This window comes from Acanthochromis polyacanthus, chromosome 23 (assembly GCF_021347895.1).
Source record: "Acanthochromis polyacanthus isolate Apoly-LR-REF ecotype Palm Island chromosome 23, KAUST_Apoly_ChrSc, whole genome shotgun sequence".
In the NCBI taxonomy this organism is placed as follows: domain Eukaryota; kingdom Metazoa; phylum Chordata; class Actinopteri; family Pomacentridae; genus Acanthochromis; species Acanthochromis polyacanthus.
In genome coordinates this window covers 19,905,240-19,927,666 of record NC_067135.1, presented here as the reverse complement: position 1 = coordinate 19,927,666, position 22,427 = coordinate 19,905,240, and the positions used below count along the sequence as shown (strand labels likewise).

At 41.0% G+C, this 22,427-nt stretch overlaps 2 protein-coding genes across 2 annotated transcripts; one reads left to right on the top strand and one right to left on the bottom strand.

The window, feature by feature from the left end:
• Window positions 1–5,333: 5,333 nt before the first annotated feature.
• On the bottom strand, window positions 5,334–20,338 carry pelp1 (proline, glutamate and leucine rich protein 1). Its single transcript, XM_022211540.2, has 19 exons — window positions 20,159–20,338; window positions 19,890–19,954; window positions 18,764–18,869; window positions 16,496–16,645; window positions 16,137–16,208; window positions 15,921–15,980; window positions 15,652–15,808; window positions 15,336–15,468; window positions 14,835–14,922; window positions 14,603–14,691; window positions 14,348–14,461; window positions 12,501–12,651; window positions 12,258–12,411; window positions 12,100–12,155; window positions 9,963–10,096; window positions 9,142–9,244; window positions 7,285–8,904; window positions 6,125–6,433; window positions 5,334–5,926 (listed from the first exon to the last, which is right to left on the bottom strand). The coding sequence occupies exons 1-19, from the start codon at window positions 20,297–20,299 to the stop codon at window positions 5,834–5,836; spliced, it is 3,795 nt and encodes a 1,264-aa protein (XP_022067232.2). The 5' UTR covers window positions 20,300–20,338; the 3' UTR covers window positions 5,334–5,833.
• Window positions 20,339–20,356: 18 nt separating this feature from the next.
• med11 (mediator complex subunit 11) lies at window positions 20,357–22,320 on the top strand. The gene is made up of 3 exons (XM_022211541.2): window positions 20,357–20,523; window positions 21,241–21,371; window positions 21,799–22,320. The coding sequence occupies exons 1-3, from the start codon at window positions 20,454–20,456 to the stop codon at window positions 21,961–21,963; spliced, it is 366 nt and encodes a 121-aa protein (XP_022067233.1). The 5' UTR covers window positions 20,357–20,453; the 3' UTR covers window positions 21,964–22,320.
• Window positions 22,321–22,427: the final 107 nt, after the last annotated feature.

Sequence of the window (22,427 nt, the reverse complement as noted above, 5' to 3'; positions counted from 1 at the left end):
TACACTAAAGTTGGGGGGAAATATCCGATAAAGTAACTTTTGAGTGAGAGTGAGGAAACTTCTCCTTATGCAGCTCAGGGATTTTTTTCATTTTGCTGTTATCTCCTGATCAGTTCACACAGCCAGCTGTATGTTTCTCAAAGTTGGGAATACACATCCCAATTTATAGAGCTCATATGTTCTAACACCACCACAGATAGATCGTTCTGGCACAAAGTCACATTTGGTCCTAATTTGCTCACTTGTCTTCCAGGAGTATCTTTTATAGTGAAAAAACAAGATATTTAAGTCATCATTTATTATTTATGTCCAAAGTTACCTGATGCATTCACAATTCCCTGTGGCACACTGGGAAGAAGTACCTTGCACTTTGTATTGACACAGTTGCATACCAGTACAAGACAGTGTGACAGTACACCACTGTTACAGTTCATGTACAATAGCCCTGCTGGTGAAACCTGTACAAATGAAAACATGTGCTCGCTTGTGTACACAGTGCACAAACCACAGAAAACTCTGCAAGAATTAATATATGCTATGTACACGTTGTTGAAAAGTTGACCACCTTAGCGCTGTATAGGTTTGTGGATAAAACTAAAGTTTAAAGGCATTATGGAGGATGTTTTTTTTTTTTGTTTAATTTGTCTGATTCACATAAAATGAATATACTGACCTTTAGTGGACTTGTATGTATGGTCTCTAAAAGAATAAAAAATTAAAAGAAATAACTGTGGACATGGCAGGACCTGAAAAACATCAACCAATCAACGCGCTCGGACCGAGGCGTTTGGTTTGCTCCCTTTCCTGTCAATCAAAAATCTTCCGGCTCAGGCCTAGTTACATAGATTACGTACGCCTTGGACTTAAGTGTTTTCTGTATGTGTTGCTTTGGTATAGCTTCATAGTTAGCTGGCGACTTGTTTTGCTCATCTTTTTTTACATAACGGCAGATAAAGATCCAGGGGGACCCAGCCGTAAAAGACAACTTCACGAGTCCTACGCAATAAAATGTGTTGGAGGGAGTTTATTGAAGTCTTCTTGGGCTCACACGGTAAATCATTAAAAATATAAACTTGATATTCAGTCTAAGGAAACTGCAGAGCGACAGAAGAACAAACAATATCTTCCGTTTTCTCCTTTAATGAGTCGACTCTTCTTGTGCTTTCAGACCAAAGAACTACAGACTCTTCACAACCTGCTCAAACTCTTGGTACAGGACCTCGCCACGCGGGTCAAGGTTTCCTTCTCATCATTTCTACTCTGAAGTTCACCTTCTCCTGCTCAAACTGCTGACAAATGTTTCTGCTGCTGTAAAGTCTGGTCTCCAGAACTTCCGAAAAACTCTCTCTCTCTCTCTCTCTCTCTCTCTCTCTCTCTCTTCTGCTGCAGGTTGCTTTGTAGAACTGTTACAGAAAACCTCAAACCACATGGAGGGGCCTCAAGATAGTTGTCCAAATGACACCGTACAAAAACCAAACTCGCACAACCCAAACACTAAAGTCTCTTGCAGCCTACCAGAGAAGCTCTTTAAACAGAGAGTCAAGACAGGAACTCTTACCTTCTGGACAACCATCGTTAGTTCACAAACAAGAATGTGTCTGACCAAAAACCTCTAAAGACTCACTACAGCCAAGATAAAGACACAACTCCGCTGCACCCAATTCACTAATCACTGCACACATTAGCACCATGTGCTAACTGTGGCTAAAGAACCACATTTACCAAGACAATTATCCAGTACAAAGCCCTAAAACACACCAAGAAACACATTAAAGATGATTTTACTGCCGAAAGCTGCAAGCCAACGCCTAAAACACAAACTAAAGTAACGGAATCAAACCCAGTTCAGTGAAGAGAAGCAGAGGAAATGTTTGACTGCAGCCACAAAGCAGGAAGACAGTGAGCTGCTCAGGTGTTCCTGATAACACCAAGCAGCCACCTGGACAGCCAATAGGAACACAGCTTACTGGAAGACCAGAGGGCTGGCTTAGTGAAGTAAATTTAGTTTGAAGTTGAAGCAGAAAGTTAACAAAGAAAGTTGAAAATCAACTTCTGATACCTGAAATCTCTGAGTTTTCACACATAGAATGCCTGAATCTAGGGTCACCGAGGAGCAACACAAAAACAGGACAAACACTGGTTTCCAGGGGGTTAGGAGGGTATTTATTTGAAAGAGTAAGTGTGAGCAGAAAAAAATCACAAAGTCTGTCTTTTGTTCAGCTGAAAATATTAGTTTTTGTCTTTTTTATTGACCAAACTTTTCAGGAAGTAGATGAAGAATAATATAGACTTCATATAGAAGTCCAACTTCTTTTGGATCCTTATGGAGAGTTTAGTCTTCGAGTTTGTAAAGTTTGTAAAGAATTGTTTTGACATTTAATGACCAAGTCTTGAAATAAAATTACACTTGTGGATTTCTGTCATTTTGTCTGGACTAAACAAATAACAGCAGCATAAATCTCAAATGCCATTATGAGGAGACTGGATTGAGGTTTCGCACTTGATAATGATCAAAAGATGAAATTTAGGTTGGTTTAAAGAAATATTCCACGTTAAATCTTTGAATATTGACCTAAAAGGTTGGTTTCAGGAAGTATTCCACCTACAAGGTCCTCACACATCCACCTTAAAGGAACATTCCACCAAAAATCCCTGGACATGCACCTAAACCTAAAATGTTGTTTTGACTGAGTATTCCATCCAAAATCCTCAAAATCCTCCAAGAGACCTGAGGGACTGGTTAAAAGGAATATTTCACCTAAAACCTCAAATATAGACCCGAAAGGATGGTTTAGAAAAAAATCCTGCAATGTAGACCAAAAAGTTAGTATGGAGGAATGTTCCACCTGAAATGTAGACCTGAGAAGTTGGTTTGGAAGAATATACCATCCTAAACATCCATGTAGACTAAAAGATGGTTTAGAAGAAAATTCCACTTAAAATCCTCCAATGTAGTCCTAAAAGGTGAGTTTCATGGTATATTCCACCTAAAATTGACTATTGTAGACCTTGGAGGTTGGTCTGATGGTATATTCCACCCAACATCCTTGAACACCAAATAACATTGGTGTCTATGAGCACCTGGTTGTGCTACGAGTGAACAGGGACCGTCTGCAAATTGCAAAACTGCTGCAACAGCGAAGAGAGACACTAATAATAAGTTCAATCTTGTACTCTATAGTGTCACCAAATTTATTGCAGCCTTCAACTGGCTCCTACTGACACCAATGTTATCCCTGCAACTTGAAAGACAGCTACTTTTGATAAAACTGGGCTTGTAGCATATTGTCTACCTTACAACAATGGGAAAGAGGCATCGATTATGCTTTGGCAAAGTATATCTAATGAGTTGTTGATGCCAAGTCTGAATTTGTGAATATCTTTACAACTTTTTTGAATTGTGGCCCCGAGGAGCAGTGGTGGGCGTCCTTTATTTTCATTTCTGAAAGGTGGCATCCCTATCTTATGAACAAGTAGCTAGGGTCCCCAAGGTCAGTGTCATATTTTTTAGAATATATCCTGTGGGTTTTACATTCAGGATACCCTTGACTTCCGAACTTTGTTCCTCATGGTTTGAATAGAAGGAGGGAAGACAGGAGGATACCCACAACTTAACCATTCTCAACAAAACTCTCATCATTAGCTTCCTCACCATCAAAGACCTCTTCACTGCACTACCTGCCACCTGAAGATCAACTTTATCCACATCCTTATCTTCAGAGCAGATATATACACCGATCAGCCACAACATTCTGACCACTGACAGGTGAAGTTAATAACATCAATCATCTTGATATAATGCAACATTCTGTTGGGAAACCATGAGTCCTGACATTCATGTGGTTCTACACTCCTCAGATCCAAATCTTACTGAGCATCTGTGGGATGTGTCAGGGGCCTGCACAATAGGGCGGTGGTTAGCCTTGCAGCTAAAAGATCAGCTAAAAGGCCTGGGATTTTTCTGCATGGAGTTTGCATTTTTTCCTGTGCATACATGGGGTTTCTCTGGGTACTCCAGCTTCCTCCTACAGTCCAAAGACATGCTAAAGTTAAGTGGATTCAAAATTGTCCATACCTGTGAATGTGAACGAGATTGTTTGTCTCTATGTGTCCCCTGCTTTCACCCTAAGTCAGCTGGGAAAGACTCCAGCCCCCCCCCCCCCCCCCATCACTCTAGTGAGGATTACATCATATATAGATGATGGATGGAAGTTCTTCCCAGCTCTGTTGCAGAACTTCCCATAAATGTGTGGCACTTGTTGGTTGCTATGCTTTCACTCTTCTGTCCAGTTCATCCCAAACCAGCTCCATGGGGTTTACATCTGGAGACTGTGCTGGCCACTCCATGTTTTCAAGCTCAGCATCTTGTTCTTTTAGGTTAGGGGTTAGGGTCAAAAGTACCAACTGCACGGTATGTGCACATACCGTACAGCTGCATGTATGTATGTAGTACCAACAGTGAACCATGGTTCACTGTTGGTACTACATACAGTGATGAACATAATAGTGTAACAAATATTCATTTGCTTTCTGTGTAATGTGGGCAGAATGCAGTTGTTTAGCTACGTATGCCTTCATGAGGACAAGAGCATTCTGCAGGTACAAAACGCTGTAGAACATGTACAGCTGATCTGGTACGATTTACCCATTGGAAGTATTTTCTATATGGCAATGTGTAACTGTGAACCATCCAAGAACCTGGTGAAAATACATACAGCTATTAGTCATTTTTCTTATTTCTTTGCTTCAGAAACACATACCTGCTCGTGTTCTACACTAAACAAAGGAACTTGTCCTGTACGGCACTAAGCTGTACTTGTTGGCTGACGGCAACAAGCTTTCTGATCGAGTACAAATTATGCAATCCTCTCATTCACCAGAACATCTTTGCAACACACAAAACAGAAACTACTCATGAAAAAAGTGATAGGAACTTACTGTTCTCCAAATCCATTTTATACAAAACTAGACGGTGCATAAAAGATCAGCTTAAATCGTGTCTTACAAATTCCAGTTCTATGTGCTTTGCCCACATGCAGCTAGTATGTATGGAAGTAGAACACATTCAATAGTCAAATCAGTTCACCCAAATGATAAAAGATGCATTTTCTCATTCCCGTCTTGTAGTACAGTATGTGTCCAGTCACGGTTTAGATTTTATTTGTTCAATCTTTCAGATTTCTGTCTGATTTGACCTAAAAACCATGGAGATGAATGAAATTTACCCATGTAAGTACAAACATCCTTAAATTAATTTGACACATTGAAGCAGTGGGGTTGGATAAAACCAAAAACTGTTCTGATAACTGAAAGTAAATCTCAGAGAAACAATGTAGTGTATGTGACTGAATTTTTACTTTTTTTTTTAATATAAGAAAGCATATGACAGTTGACAAAACAAAAAGACCATGAAAGTCATCCAACTTAAAAAAGAACATACACTCACTGTAAGATAATGTGTACTGTATACAAGAGCAAAGGCTATCGTCCTGCTTAATTCAATTCAGAGAGCTTTGCCTCCATGTCAGGCGACTTCACTTTATTTCATGTACAGGTAGCTGCGTGGTGTGACAGTAAAAAGTCAGACTCTCCTTTCCTTATCACCCAGAGTGCAGCCAAAACTTGCCAAGATTGTGAAAAAGTACAACACAGAAACCAGAGGCCACAATCTAACGGTATGATCTGAGCAATGTGAAACAGGACTGAATATGGAATGAATAACACAGAGTCACTGTATGAGGTAACTAAACCTTGTGACTAATGATACAGTATTCTAGCAGTATCTGCTGCATACATAACAGCTTCAATCACATCAGTTCAGGATGGCAAATATTCATGAGCAGTTTGATCCAGTGGCACCGTCTTCATCATCAGGTGGGCAGGCAACAAAATCAGCCAACATGGAGGCCATGGCTTCATCATCCAGCTGGAGGACAAACAGAAAGTTGACATCTACTCGAAGGTGGTTTATGGGAAATGCTACAATGATACTCTAAAGTCACTGAATGTGACTACATGACTAGAATAATATCAATGACATTTGAAAATTCAAGTTACTTAATGATTTAATACAGACTTAATAACTGGCATATGTACAAGAGAACAAGTTAGTCGAAATGTTTACCTTTTTCTTCTCAGTGCTTTGCTCTGCTTCTGCCTCTTGCTGCTCCTCCTCTCTCTTCCTCTTTACACCTTTGCCCTCCTCTCCATCACTGCCCTCTTCTCTTCCTCCTGCCTCCTGCTCTTCTGTATCCGTTTTGTCTTTTATCAGATCAACTGTCTCCTCTTGCTCTTTAGGACTGAGGACTGCAGAGGTTTCAGGATCTGCTGGTGGGTCTCCTTCTTCAACAGCTACTACCTGCTCCTCCTGGGGACTGGATGATGGCTGGTTATCACTCACACTGGCTTCCTGTGCAGGTTCAGCTGCTGACTCCTGTTGAGTTCAATAGATTCAGCTTTAGGTGGAGAAATTTGTTTTCTTCTGACAACATTTATAACAATATCACCTTCATTAGTCCAATAGTTGGGGAACAAAAACACATAATTAAGGAGGGTCTAATAATGCTCAGTGTCTTAATATGTATAGACATTCCTGACCTCCGGAGATAATCTAGAACTCACGAGTCAGGAGAAGAGATCAATTTTAATTCTGATTAATAATTAAACAAAACAATGGTGTGCGCTGTACATGTCTCCAATTTACAATTTCATTTAGCAGATGATTTTTATCTAAAGTGACGTACATCTGAGAGCAGAAACAACACAAGGTTAGTAGGTGGAGCAGCACTAAAGAACCACCAATCTCCTGTGCCAAAGTCAGGGCTGCTACTCACTGAGCTAGGTATCCCGCTGCTCCAGTGTTAACAACCCCACAGCTCAGTCAACTAGTTATCGAAGTGCAACACCCTGTTTAATCCTAACTGTGTGTGTTAAAATGTAAATATTCTGTCAGAGGGAGGTTGGGGGAGATCTTGTCCTTTGGATTTTGCAGAAAAATACAATAATCAGTGAGCCTCAGAAGTCCTGGTAGGTCGATTTTGTTACTGTTGGACCGAGTCCGTCTTCCTGTTTCCTGTCTTTGTTCTGAATTACCTGTTTCAATGACTAGAATGTAACTTACACTTAAAACTGTGAGAAAATGTTGGTGAGTATATATCAGCTTCCATTTCAACTTCTTTCAATAAACACCTCCAGTTTTTCCTTTTCCCTTGTGCTTGAGAGTTCCGTAACACATTTACCCATTAGTGTGGTTCAAATGTGACATTTTGAAGTTGTGGTAACTACCTGTGGACTCTGACTGGCTGGCTGTTCTTCTGAAGCAGCTGCCTGCTCATTCTCCTTCGCTCCTTGCTCCCATGAGCTTGGCCCCTCCTGCAACCCTGCACCTGTTCCTCCACCCTCCTCCTCAGTCTCCTCCCTCTCATCCAGTGCTCCTCCGGTGACACACAAGATTTGTGGCATGGTGGGGTCATTCATTTTCTCACTGTCATCCTCCTCTCCTGCCTCCCGGGCCTCTTCCAGGACCCCAATGCTCTCCACCTCCTGCACCTTCATCCTGTCATCTCCAAACAGTGTTCTGCTGGTCTGAATCTCCTCTATCCCTCCTTCAGCATCTCCCTCCACATTAAAGCCAGACATCCCTCCTTCATCCACTGCTGCTCGGAGCACCTTCCCCTCCGCTATCCCTGCCTCTCCTCCCTTGTCCTCTGCTCCCTCTAGTGGAGGAATGTCCCCATCTTCCTCCTCCTCCTCCTCTTCCTCCAGGTCTTCCCCTTCTTCTTCATCATAGTCCTCATATTCCTCCCCATCATAAAATTCATCCTCAGCTAAATCGCTCACATCCTCCTCTTCATCTTCCTCATCCAGCCCTTCCTCCTCCTCCTCCAGCTCTTCGTCGTCCTCCATGTCCTCCTCGTCTTCTTCCTCGTCGTCCGTGCTGTTGATGTTGATGACAGCTGAGTCTTCGTTGCTGGTGGGTGCTGGTGGGTGCTGATGGAGGTGCCGTCCCTGCTGACTCAGCTGATTCTGCAGCTGGTGCATCTGGAGTGGCAGACCCATCGGGCTGGGCTGGCCTGGTGTGGAGGGCTGCATGAGCATCTGCTGGAGCTGGGGTCTGCCAGGCATCGAGTCTCCTAGTCCGCCTGGTGGGCCTGTGAGTGTGCTAGAGGTCAAAGGTGGAACCAGGGAGACGACTGAGGAACTGGAGGGCGGGAAGGAGTTGATGGGGGTGGTGGAAGTGGTGAGGAGGGGAGAAGAGGTGGCCAGGTCATTAGGGAGAGAGGTCCCCTCTACTGTGGTTGTTGCTGCCGTGGTGGAGACCATGGTGACAGATTCTCCTCCTGGTAGTGCTACACTAGCGCTGCCTGGTACAGCAGAGAGTATGTTCTGCGAGTTTGCTGCCGTGTCATCTTGCTGGTTCTCCATATTGAGCATCCCTGGAGGAACGATCACCACACTGTCATCTGAGTCACTTTCCAAAGAGATCTCTACATCCTCTGTTTCCTCTTTGTCATATCGGACAAACACAGGTCTCTGACCCTCTGGAGGACCCAGTCCAGCGGAATCTGCCTGGTGGTGTGTGTGTGGAGACAGGATCATGTCTCCAGCAGCAGGGGCCTGACCCGGCAGTCCAGGAACCAGGGACAGGTGGTTCTCCAAAGAGCCCAGCAGGGAAGAGGGGCCCAGCCCAAGAGAGTGGCGGGCTGGGAAGGGAGGACCAGGGGTTGGGCCTCCTAGGAGGGTTGGCAAAGTGAGTCCGGGAGCAGGTCCCTGGGAGGAAGGGAGGACTGGAGCGGTATGAGTGGGCTTCAGAGTGAGGGGTGGTAAAGGGAGGGCAACAGATGGAGTGCGGGGGTGAAGGATTGAGTTACAGATAGTCAGAGCCTCAGCGCAGAATGACGAGACCTGAAAACAGTAGAAAATCGTTAAAAATTGTTAATTGACAGACAGAAAAACACCGTCCACAAATACAAAGACAGTAAATAACACTTACTGTTTGACCATGCCTCATCCATTAAGTTAAAGTAACAAATGCATTTAGATCAGTGTCACCTGTTGCCAAGGTACTATCAATAAAAAAATTCACTCGTGGCTGTGTCATTCACAGTGGTTGACACATTTGTGAGTCCTCTAAGAAGTCACCTTAAGGTTGCGGTCAGTCCGTCCATTGCTGAGAATGGACACAGCACAGGTTAGAGGTGGAGGCCAACAGGGGGACGGGACTAGGACCAGAGCCAACAACAACCTGGAAATGTACAGATACAAAACAGTTCAATAACTCCAGCATCTACATTACACATAATTCTGTTCCATATAATTATCATTAATTGTAATGACAGTGCTTGTCTTCCCGTTGGAAATGTTCCACCAAAAAATGATACCTTTCACGATTTTTGAAACGCAAACACAACTCTCACACTGGCTGCATAGTGACCGGGTGGCTTGTACTCCCACAGTCAGCTTCCCTCCTGGACCTGGCTTCAAAAGGGCGCACCAATGCTGACAATCCTTTTTACGGAATTCATTTACATTCTTTGAATTGCTCTTAGTCTTTCAAGTAGTTGGTAAAAGATATACAAAAAATAGAGCAATTTTTACCCCTATGGATAGTGCAACAAGACCAAAATGTTCTACAAAATGGGCTGGCTATCCCGACAATGTGTTGCTGCTAAAGACCAGATTAGGATCAAAACACCCAGAAACAAAAAGAAATGATCAGGCCATGCTGCAAAAACTGCAATAGTGTTCTTTTTTTTTTTTTTAAAGAATGTTTAAATTCATCACCAAGAAGCATTCATTAATACAGAAGTCAACCCATACAGATCCTCCCAATGGAAACCATTGGAAGCAAGGGAACAATTTCAGTGATTAGAATACTTAAACACAAATTCAGTGTGATGGACTACAGTCAACACACAAATGTGTCAATGACCATATGTTATCGGTTTGAATAAAGGTGGTACCTGTATAGTTCTTTTCGAGTGGCAGCACTACTATACTGCCCACTTATGCCCCACGCAGATTCACATGCTGTGCTGGTGCTGCACTGCTGCTGATGTAGACGCACACACAGTGGTAATATCACATCATGGAGTCGCTGCAAGAAAACAAAACACAGCAAAAAAAAGAAATCAGGATGACTGTTTCCTATTGAACAGCATTCACCCTGGAATAAGTAGCTACATGATGAAGATGGAGGGAAAAATCAACTACATAATCATCTTACCTTACACTACAACTACACAAACACACAGCAAATCGTGATCCCAGTCTTATGTATTTTATGAGGGTTTTTTTTCCTCCCAATCACATACAACATCAGATTAATAAGCGAGTTAATTGCTCTCTGCTGGAATGTGTGTGAAATCAGTTGCCTAAATATTAAACACTTAGTTTAGTAGTTAAGAGTGAAAATCTGTCTTTTTTGATGAATACACACGTGGACAAAATTGTTGGTACCCCTCAGTTAAAGAAGGAAAAACCCACAATTCTCACTGAAATCACTTGAAACTCACAAAAGTAACAATAAGTAAAAATTTATTGAAAATTAAATAATCAAAATCAGCCATCACTTTTGAATTGTTGATTAACATAATTATTTAAAAAAACAAACTAATGAAATAGGGCTGGACAAAAATGATGGTACCCATAACTTAATATTTTGTTGCACAACCTTTTGAGGCAATCACTGCAATTAAACGATTTCTGTATTTGTCAATGAGCGTTCTGCAGCTGTCAACAGGTATTTTGGCCCACTCCTCATGAGCAAACAGCTCCAGTTGTCTCAGGTTTGATGGGTGTCTTCTCCAAATGGCATGTTTCAGCTCCTTCCACATATGTTCAATGGGATTCAGATCTGGGCTCATAGAAGGCCACTTTAGAATAGTCCAACGCTTTTCTCTCAGCCATTCTTGGGTGTTTTTGGCCGTGTGTTTTGGATGGTTGTCCTGTTGGAAGACCCATGACCTGCGACTGAGACCAAGCTTTCTGACACTAGGCAGCACATTTCTCTCCAGAATGCCTTGATAGTCTTCAGATTTCATCGTACCTTGCACACTTTCAAGACACCCTGTGCCAGATGCAGCAAAGCAGCCCCAAAACATTACTGAGCCTCCTCCATGTTTCACCGTAGGGACAGTGTTCTTTTCTTCGTATGCTTGGTTTTTGAGTCTATGAACATAGAGTTGATGTGCCTTACCAAAAAGCTCCAGTTTGGTCTCATCTGTCCAAAGGACATTCTCCCAGAAGCTTTGTGGCTTGTCAACATGCATTTTTGCAAATTCCAGTCTGGCTTTTTTGATGAGTTTTTTTCAGCAGTGGTGTCCTCCTTGGTCGTCTCCCATGAAGTCCACTTTGGCTCAAACAACGACGAATGGTGCGATCTGACACTGATGTACCTTGGCCTTGGAGTTCACCTTTAATTTCTTTGGAGGTTGCTCTGGGCTCTTTGGATACAATTCCAACGATCCGTCTCTTCAATTTGTCATCAATTTTCCTCTTGCGGCCACGTCCAGGGAGGTTGGCTACTGTCCCGTGGGTCTTGAACTTCTGAATAATATGAGCCACTGTTGTCACAGGAACTTCAAGCTGTTTAGAGATGGTCTTATAGCCTTTACCTTTAAGATGTTTGCCTATAATTTTTTTTCGGATGTCCTGGGACAATTCTCTCCTTCGCTTTCTGTTGTCCATGTTCAGTGTGGTACACACCTTTTCACCAAACAGCAGGGTGACTACTTGTCTCCCTTTAAATAGGCAGACTGACTGATTATGAGTTTGGAAACACCTGTGATGTCAATTAAATGACACACCTGAGTTAATCATGTCACTCTGGTCAAATAGTTTTCAATCTTTTATAGAGGTACCATCATTTTTGTCCAGGCCTGTTTCATTAGTTTGTTTTTTTAAATAATTATGTTAATCAACAATTCAAAAGTAATGGCTGTTTTTGATTATTTAATTTTCAATAAATTTTTATTTATTGTTACTTTTGTGAGTTTCAAGTGATTTCAGTGAGAATTGTGGGTTTTTCCTTCTTTAACTGAGGGGTACCAACAATTTTGTCCACGTGTGTATTTTTGCACATTATAACCAGACATTTACCTTGTGTATATCATCCTTTAGTAGTGTTCCACTGGTCTGTATGATTTGTCTCAGCCCTGTGGAGAAAAAAAAAGTGGTTATACAGAATAACAGGAAGCCAGCAAAATCAGAAGCCAGGCAGAGGATATGACGTAAATCAAACTGAGAGAGCATGTCACCTCTGAGGGCTGAAAGGCAAGTTTCTTGATTGGCCATAAGGTCTCCCTTCCTGTGCAGTGAAGGTCCAACTGCGTCTGCCATGACCAATTGCTTTGTCCTTCGAGGGCCTGGCTTTCCTCCAGGAACTACATCGGCTGATAGACCTGCCCGGAGCTGATGAATAGGACCAAACCAAAACCATCTTAACTTAAAAGGAAGCTTTAACACATTTAGAATAACAGACAAGAGCAAGTTCAATCTACCTTAATAGACTCTGCTCCTGGTGTGATGTCACCAAGCAGGTGGCCAAAGAGGAGTTCTGAGTGGCTGGGGCTTCCCTGAAGGATGTTGGCCGAGGCTCCAGCCACCTGGACCCACAGTTCTAAGGTTTTATACACTGATACCCGTACCGAGCTGTGGGATGACATCAAATGTGACGCAACAGCAAGCTTGACATAGGCAATAGGTTAGGCTAGCGCACAGCATCACAGTTCTACATGTTAAAGTAGCACCACACTGAAGCATTGGTGCCTGTAATTTGAGTAAAGTTGAGTTCTGGCAGGAGATTCTAATTTGCATGTAGTTCCTGGTTGGATAAATATGGCTACCGAAAATCACAAACGCAATTTAACTGTATAGTTCTGCATTATTCTGTAATGGCACTTTGATTGAACAACAAAAGTGGAACTTAACGTGACAACACACAGTGTACAGGCTGCAAATACTAGACTAATCTTGTAGTTCTTTGACAAAATGGACAAGAGTACTGGGTGGAGTTTGGATTTAATCTAATAGTGAGCTTTGCAAAATGAAGAGTAATTACAAGCTGAATAACATAGACACTGAATAACACTTCATAAAACTGTCCTTAAATCCGTCTACACGATGAAGATGAAGGGGGGAAAAACGTGTCATGCATGCAAATTGTATGGATGGTAAATAAACAGAAGGAAGATAAGCATAATATATGAGGAAGGACCATGTGTGAACTGTTCTTCACAGTTTTGACAAGATTTGTTTTGTAAGCCATATCTGCCCCATATCTGCCATTGAATTTGCTCAGAAGACATTCAGAACACAAGATAGACGGAACAGAGATCGTACGAGGTTTTGACGTAAACATGCAGGAAGAATGTGGCAAATAGGAGTGGGTCTAAAGCACTTGTTGGGCTGGATAAATTGTATTGTATTTAAGTGAATGCCCCATGTGGTGTTAGTTAGTTGCCCATGAGATCAGTTTGAACTCTCTGAGTAGTGTACTGTCAACCTACTGACTCTGGTCATTTTTATTTTTCCATGTGTGTCAGAATAATTTCAAATAATTCAGTTAATGTGATCGTCAAAAGAATAATCAACCACAATAACAACAGTTTTCCAACACAGCACAGTGCTCTGCCTTTTCAGTCTACCCCTTCAGCTGCAGAACAAACATACCACCTTCTCTTTTTACATGAAACATTTAACCAGTGATGTTGGTCAGTAAATTATTCTTAAAATAAAAAAAGACTGGCTTCCTTTTAACTTACATTAATTACTTCAAAACCTGTTGGTCAGACAATGACCTCAGATGCCTAGGAAAAGCATGAGTCAAGTAGAAACTTTGCAAAAGAAAAAAAAAAAATTATCGGCTGTTTGGGCAATGTTGAATCCAGAAAAGTAATAATGCAACTTTTATTCCATTGAATAATTATTTGGAGCTCAGACTTGAAAATCAAGAGTATCATTAGCTGTAGTTTCTAATTCAAGTTTAGATTTGTTGTGTGGTTTTGACACTAAACTCTAATCACACATTTCAGTATTGGCTACACTGTGTTAACACCTGTAAATACTAGGACTGTGTTTTTATGCATTGTGATGAATGGCAACAATTATTACTTTCTCAAAAAGATAACAAAATGAATAAATATGATTCTGTATCCAGAAATTTGTGCAATCATGTGCACACTGTGAAAATGACAACAAGCAAAAGTGATAAGTCTACATCATTTACCTTCACTAATTAATCGCTTTTTGCAAGGCTCTTTAAAACATTTTTTTACCCTTGTTTGCACACTGTGCACTCATTATCCTAAGTAGTTAAATGGAACAAGTGTAATAGCCTGTCGGTTACCTGTAGGCTCTCTGTTGTCCCACACTGGCTTCAGGTAGAGGCGTCCAGGCAGACAGGGTTTGAGAAAACAGTCTCTGTAGTACTGCAGCATACTGAACCATGCCTCTACGTACTCTGTAATACACACAGTGCAGACGCAAAGGTGGCAACACACAACCATCAATGTCGTATTGAAACAGCAAAGTTTGTAGTTTGAAGACTGAAGAATGTGCAGACATCGTGTATTTGTGTGTGTGTGTGCGCATCAGTACTCACACTGTGATAAGACTGGACAGGACCTCCAGTGTGTCTGTGTGAATAATAGGGAGGACCAACAACCTCACACTTCCATCACCTGTTAAATTCTGACAAAAACAAAGGACACAAAGAACCAAAATGAACTGATCAGTATCATTAATGTTTGCTTGGTATCCATGCACATACAACGGTGTAAATTATTGAATCTATTCATTATTTTGCCTGTTCATATGTGCATGTCTGCACTCACTATGCTCTTGGAGCTGACAGCAAGGGCTCGACACACCAGGTTGAGGATTGGTCTGACAGGCACGCGGACAGCTGATGCAGGATCCACTCTGTTGGACAAGAGGAACATAATGAATACCACAAATACTGGAACTGACTTATTTACATTACCGCTGGTTTTGATTTTTGTTTTTTATCTTAAGTGAAAAATGCATTACATCTGCTGTATTCAGTACTTAGTTATAAAAGTGTGTTTATCCTTTATCTATGCCTTTATTCTCACAAAAAATTCTGGGTGTTTCGTTTTTGGATTATTGTAACATAGATAGTTTTTGCAATTTAAAGTTAACAGGACACTGTTTGTTAAAGCTACACATTTTAGAAATCAAACTTCAATGAAATAAAAGGGGACAAGACTTTAAGTAGTTCAAAACCAGAACAATTTACAGTGATAGAGACCACAATGTGCAAACAGGATCATTTTTGTAGTTTGGGTACAGTTGTACGTGTGTCTGTTTTGTACCTGAGAGTGTGTTTGAGTGCCAGAGAGACAGCAGTGTATCTGTGTTGGAGCTGCAACAGCAGCAGGGGATCTGTTTGGTCAACATGTGGAAAGCTCAGCTCCACCCCAGGACCCTGATATTGTACAGCTCCATCTGTGACAGCAAACAGCAATGAAGTCTGAGCCTTGTAAACTGTCAGCAGACAGCACACATGTAAAAAGATGAAACTCACTTCAAAGTGTTAAACTGTTAGGACACTACTTATTTTAAACTAGTAAACAAACTTAACAACGTTCACTAAATGGCCTATATATCACCACTGATAGAAAAGCATACCTGTTTCTGCACCTTGGTAGATCTGAGCCAGCAGAGCATTGGCTGAGGCCAGTAGGCAGTGAATGTGATTGGTCCAGCCCTCAGCTCTGCCTGCACCCACTCCTCTATCCAAGAGTCCTCCCAGACAGGGGAGACGACCATAACACTGACAGGCCACCTGACAGGAAAACAGTGACCCCAAGATAAATAACTTCATAAGCATTCAGAGGAGAAAATCAAATTGTGGAGTTCTATACTGGCTTAGTACTTGTTTGGAAAGAATGACAAACCTCCTGTGTTTTCCTGTTTGAGCTGTCCATTTTGGAGAGAAAATATGCTCCTAGTTTATCCTTGAAAGAAAAAAAAATTACACACGATTGACCATAAGCTTTTGTCAAAAATACTAAAAAAAATATATATACCAAAATTAAAAGAAATACAGGTTTAACTTAAGTGAATATTTCAGTCAGTCTCCTCTATCTCATCTGCCCATGAGTGTGTCTCACCCTGAGGGATCCACAGGCTCGGGGATAGTAGGTCATACAGGCTGTCATCCCCTCCATGGCTGCCAGCTCACACTAAAGAACAAACAAAATCTATCAGTTATCGTGGATTGTTCAACAGGTCAGTATTACAGCTGAAACCAATACCTTTTTTTTCCCAACTGTCAATTTTTTTTAATGACAGACTTCCTCATTTAGTTATCAAAAGTTACATGTGGAGAAAAAAGCACAGTGTGGCATCTTGTGACAAAAGCATGAAGAAAAAAAGCACATTCTCTATATAAATTGTGGTATCACATCATGACTATGAGACTGCAGCCTCCTTATATTTTACACTACATTTCACTGCTCTGCAACCTCACCTCCGTCTTCAGGCTGAGCAAAGTTGTCAGGATCCCAAGGACTGAGTTGAGGCCAACCTCCCTGGTCAGCTCTGGTAGCTGGGACGAGTAGTGCAGCAGGTCCTTCAAAATGTTCACTGCTAGTTGGATGGTCTGAACTGGAGCCTGAGACTAGAGAACACCAACAGACACAAGGGGAGAAAAAGCTGTGAAAAATGTCCAAGCTTTCAGCTAGTCAAAATTCGGCATTTATAAAAGTGTGTCTATAGTCTGTTTTAATTTAATGGTTTATCCTTTATTAAACTGACAACATAAATCATACACAAACACTCAAACTGTAGAAAAAGCTTACATGAAAAAGATACATTTTAAACTGCTAAATGGAATCAGATCAAGACGACCTTTGAATTAAAAACCAAATACAGACAAAATAGTAATGCTGCAGCAAGAAGTACAGTGATAAGCACTAAGGTTGATCAGTAATACATACATTTGAACAGCAAACGGGATAAACCCAAGCTAACTTTAAGAATTAAACTTTACTCAGATGTGTCCAGGTGTCGTGTTTGCAGATGCAGTCAATAGAAGAATCAATCAAAACTTTAAAGTTCCCATATTTTACCCTTTGTCAGCAAATGAATTAAAGTCTCACATGTCCCCAGAATGTGTTGTTCTATTTTTCAGCTCAAAATACAACAGAGATGGCTAACTTAATAATTACTGCATAGGTAGCTGTGAGAAAACAGCTAAGCTGCTGTTCACAGCCCCTTCAGAGGAAACCTCATGATTGACATCTGTGATTACGACAACCACAAAGCACAATATAAAATAGAAAGTCACCATATAGGACCTTTACAATCAGTCAGACACGTGTATCATCATTTCTAGATAATGCTATAATGTCTTTCATTATTTCAATAATTAAAGACCCTCTTATCAGCTTGGGTCTAAGTTTGGGAACTTTAAGAGACAGTCCTGCACTCTAGTGGAGCAATGAATTCGCTCTAACTACAGCTGTGAGATTTGCCGGCTGCACAGTGAGAGGAACTATTCAGATACATATTAAAGATTGTATGTCTCTTCTGGATGACAGAGAAGGCCTGATGAGTTCTAGAGTTAACACATTCATTAATCTTAAAGTATTTTGATATTGTTACATGAGAAAATAAGTACATTTTATTGAAAATTTTCCTCTTGACACATTTAGACAAGCAAATATTCAATCCTTTTTGAAATCTTGCCCAAGGGTTTACTCAAACAAATGACATAAACTAGAAGAGCCTCCTTTGGGAGTTACACATAAAAACCAGTCCTGTTTAATCTCCTCTGACAACTACAATCTGGTGTTCTTGTTGCCGTTTATGTTGCTGTGTAAGTATGACGTAATCATGCCAAGATCTAAAGACAGGCATTCAAACCCATGTATGGTGAAAAAAGAGATACTTTAAGTTGAAAAAAATACAACAGAATATTATAATGTAACTATGTGATCAAGGCCTGGCCTATATGCTTGAATAAATAGGAAACACACAGATGTTAAATAATAACTTCAGATTTTTGTGATCTTTCGTGTGACTGTGGCCACTTGCTATATGCTGTTTGCTATTTGTCTGTATGACTTTGTTGTACAAGAAATGTATCACATTATTCAAATTCAGTTCAGTTCAATTCAAACAGGGCATTACTGGCATGCAAATGTTCAATAAAGAATACTCTCACACTCATCAAAACACATTTTTACCAGATGGAGAGTCCATATTTACAGAAATATGAACAGTAATACACAGCTAAGATTTACAGAAATTAATAATATATCTACAGTGTATCATTTGCGCGTGTGTGCATGTTTAGGAGATTGACTGTCCCTCATGTTGTGGTGTGTGACACACAGTAGGCTGCTAGATATGCCCTGCCACTTCCTCCTAGAAGTATTTTTAATTCTTAGAGCTCATGAAGCCCTTTGAAATCTGAAAGTACAGAGATGAGCTAGAAAAAATTCTGAAGAAATTTTGCCAGGAAATCTAGTGAGAAAATTCAGCCAGCCAATGTCAGGAACTGGTGATCAATTATGCAAAACACCTACAAGAACTTATTTCTGATAAAGGAGGCAATATTAACCTCTGAGGGCGAGGGTGCACATCATTTTTCCACAGATGAATACCAAATATTTTGACACACATGTTGAAATGAATGAAAAAGCTAATTTTCTTTGCGGTGTGGTTCAAGTAAATCACGTTTACCTGTAGACCCTTTTGCAGTGGGTTCAATATGTACGTGAATGTGTCATACCTGTATGACCTGTTGCAGGGAGCGCAACCAGGAGAGGCAGTGCTGCTGGAAGAGATCACTGGAGCTGTCTTTAACCAGCAGAGCAAGAAGGCAGAGCCCCTCAAACCTGCACGCACACACACACACACACACACACACACACACACACACACACACACACACACACACACACACACACACACACATTTATATCACTTAGTTTCCAAGACGACTACGATTAATGAGTTTTAACTACCACTGAAATTATCCATAACATTTTCCTCCCGGCTTTGATTTGCCACTGTATTTGCTGTCACATTTTTCTTCTTCGATCTCTTTTTAAAAGAAAACTTGCTAATGTTATTTTTGATTAACAAGAACCTGGGCCACACATCACCAGGACATTAATATCAATGGGATCACACCAGCCATGATTCCTGTCAACATCTTGACGTCCTGACCCATGACACCCATGAATGCACATCCACCACTTCTTGCACTGTGTACATTCCATAAATCTTACCACTTTACAACTCGGTATTTCTTGTATGCGATCGATTTACGTATTTGCATTTAATGTATTATTTACATTTTTATTTTGTACTTTATATTTTTTATCTATTTTAACATTTTGTATTTATAAAGCCTGGTGGACAGTCACTGCCATACTGTATGTGACGAATAAAAAAAAAATCTAATCACACATTACAGGACAGCCTATCATAAAATGATGTGACTTTTTTTGTTTTCTGTACTTTTGGCGACACGATTTTCATCATAATGTGATGAATAATTTTAACCAAATTTCCTGTAAGTTTAAAGTAGAAATAATTCAAAATCTCTCATATGTTTTGTATTAAATAAAAACATTTTACTGGTAAATTGCTCCTTTTATCTATTACGGAAAAACATTAGCCAATCCATTTTCATTGTGTCCCTTATGCCTTTCATGAATCAATATTTATTCGGAAAATCCACAAAGACATATCAACATAGTGGGGAAAAAATCACTATATACGCTGCCTGATAGTCAACACTGATATCGATATCACACCGAAATGCACACAAAATGAGCAATAACGTTAGAATACAATCGCTGGTGGTGCTGATACCTGTTGGAGGCTGACTAAAAGTGGTCATGTCTCACCTGGTCTTGCTCGAGCCCAGTTTGGCATTGCTGAATCCCACGAGACCCCCGACTGCGCCGGCGCCCTGCACAGAGAAACACTACAGGTAACTAACAGTGGAGGGGGAACACATTTAATCAACACAGCAACAGCTCACACTGTTTCCACATAGTATCTCCAGGTGTCATCTCACTGGACAACAAAGCCTGCAGTCGCTGTAGCACAGCGACAGTAGGCTAACACATAACTAGCTCTGAAAGCCTTCGTGCCTCCCCAGGCTGGGGTCTACCTGCGTCGAGAACACGCCATGTTCTCTGTAGTTGGCTAGTAGAGCAGGTAAATATTCTGGACGCTGTTCTTTCAGAACCGACACCAAACCTTCTGTAAGTCGCATAGCAGATGGGCCATGCAGCCAAGTCGATGTAGCCATCTTGCCTCTCCGCCTAGCTACGTCACCACTGTGCGACACAGTGACGTTGTTGGAGTGTATTCTTTGTTGGAAGCAGCCGTGGTCCACAGTGTGTCGCCGAACAGGGGAAATTCTGCTCGGAGAGCTGCTAGTTGTAGCGGTTTCCTGCCTACTGATGGCTAATGAACGACTCAAGGCTTTGGAGGACACAGAAAAAGAGATAGCGTCGGTCCTGCAATGTGCCGGTGAGGACATATTTCTCCCAGCAAAGCCACTGAAATACAGCAGTTCGAAATTGTTTTCGAACTGCTGTGATAATCTCCGAGCTGCAAAAAAATCTTCAAGCAGGGAAGAATTTTAGGTTCCAATAGGCGGTAACATTTGTCTGTGTTGTGCCTGTCGTGTCAGTGGTACTTTCACATTGTAAAGTATATCTGGAACAAGCAATTGGGCAAAACAGACAAGGGCCGCTGAACTGGCAGAATCACTACATGTAAATTGGGGCTGAATGAGTGATTTTATCAAATTATATTTGATATATCGAATTGATTTGTGATCATTTCAAATCGCAAACATTCCGCCCTAATGTAAATTGTTTTGTGTACATTTGAAGTACAATACCAACAAATACAGAATCTGCATGGGGTCAGAATGTGTGTCAATCTTTGAGCCGTGTTTGAAGACTTTTTTTGTTTTGTTTGCGAAGTTGCCTTTTACTGGAGCTACTAGGTTTGCAATGAATGACTGAGAATCTGCAGACAAGTCATCTAGTACTTTTATATTGTACTTCCATGGTGTGCACTCAGATGATGGCTGGGGGGCTCAGTGGCTCATATGTGACAGTCCCACATAAATCTCAATACCTGGGACACCCCACCACTTACACTTGAAGAGGCCTTTCAGCAAGTCCAGTTGCCTTCATTTTAGTATAGTCATAAACTGATGTGTGGTATTCCTGGCAGGTAACATTGTCCTGGAGCTCTCAAAAGACAAACCCAATGGCAGCTTCCTCGACAGACAGCTGGTCCAGTTCCAGACCTCAGTGAACCGAGTGGAGAATGAACTGACTTCCCAAATCCGCTACCTCACACAGGTTGAACGCACAACTGCAGTACTGTTTCAGCAACACAGCTGTAGTGCCTAATGAACCTTGTACCGTTTCAGAAAGTGTGTCACCTTGACTGGAGTATAATTAGCAACCTTTTTAGTTTTCGTAGTATTCGTAGATGCTGAGTATATACATATCAGTATACCAATACTATGACAGCTAATTAATACTCTCACTCTGTATTGAAAATTAGACATTATAATAAAATACTATGCCTTTTGGAGCATATTTGCATAAATTTTTTGATTATTCATCAGTAAGTGGTAGAGCAGTAAGTATGAAACAATTTTAACTTTATAGATGAGCTTCACAAATACAGTCATTGCAGCTTTGTCAAGTCAAAACACATTTAGACAGAATGTATTGTATTGTGAGTAGCGGATTCAAGCTCATTTTCTTGTCTTTTCTCCAGGTAGCTACTGGTCAGCCTCATGAAGGTTCCACTTATTCAGCCAGGAAGGACTGTCAGATGGCACTAAACAGAGCTGAGTATGCCAAGGTCAAACTTGGAGAACTGGGACGAACCTGTGAAGTCATGTTAGAGCAGCAGCAGCAGCAACAGCAGCAGCAGACATGAGAGCAAAGAGGGCAGCTGCCTGACTGCTGGGACTGTAGCAGCACTTCATTTTGATACCTGACGGGACTTTATTCTCCACTTCTACTACCAGTGTTCAAATCTTTTCACAGATGCTTTTTGCTGTTATTTACATCCACAACTATCCCAACAAACTTATAGGATGACTAAAAGAAAGAGAAAAAAAAAAAAAGTATTTTTTGTTGTTGTTTTTTAATGCAAGAAATCTGTTATTCTAAATGATGTATGTTGCATTTCTGGTAATATTTTGTTGTTGGGTGGTTCATGATAATTGGTGCAAATAGCAGGCCATATGTAAAAACTGTTAAGATATTTTTAATAAAACAACCAAGAAATGTGTTGGAAATGGTTTCATTATGAATAATCAACACTTTTTCTTTTAGTACTGCAGAATGAAAAATACTTTCTCTGAGTTGTAATGCTGCACGCATCATACGGAGGGAAAT

Bases quoted from the DNA above. Each gene is read 5' to 3' on its own strand.
- pelp1 (XM_022211540.2), bottom strand. From the start codon at position 20,299: ATGGCTACATCGACTTGGCTGCATGGCCCATCTGCTATGCGACTTACA. The intron at 16,646-18,763 runs GTATGACACATT...GGTGTTCTCTAG, and splicing joins CCCTGCAACAGGTCATACAG to TCTCAGGCTCCAGTTCAGAC. The intron at 6,434-7,284 runs GTAGTTACCACA...TGAACTCAACAG, and splicing joins CAGCCAGTCAGAGTCCACAG to GAGTCAGCAGCTGAACCTGC.
- med11 (XM_022211541.2), top strand. From the start codon at position 20,454: ATGGCTAATGAACGACTCAAGGCTTTGGAGGACACAGAAAAAGAGATA. The intron at 20,524-21,240 runs GTGAGGACATAT...TATTCCTGGCAG, and splicing joins GTCGGTCCTGCAATGTGCCG to GTAACATTGTCCTGGAGCTC. The intron at 21,372-21,798 runs GTTGAACGCACA...TCTTTTCTCCAG, and splicing joins AAATCCGCTACCTCACACAG to GTAGCTACTGGTCAGCCTCA.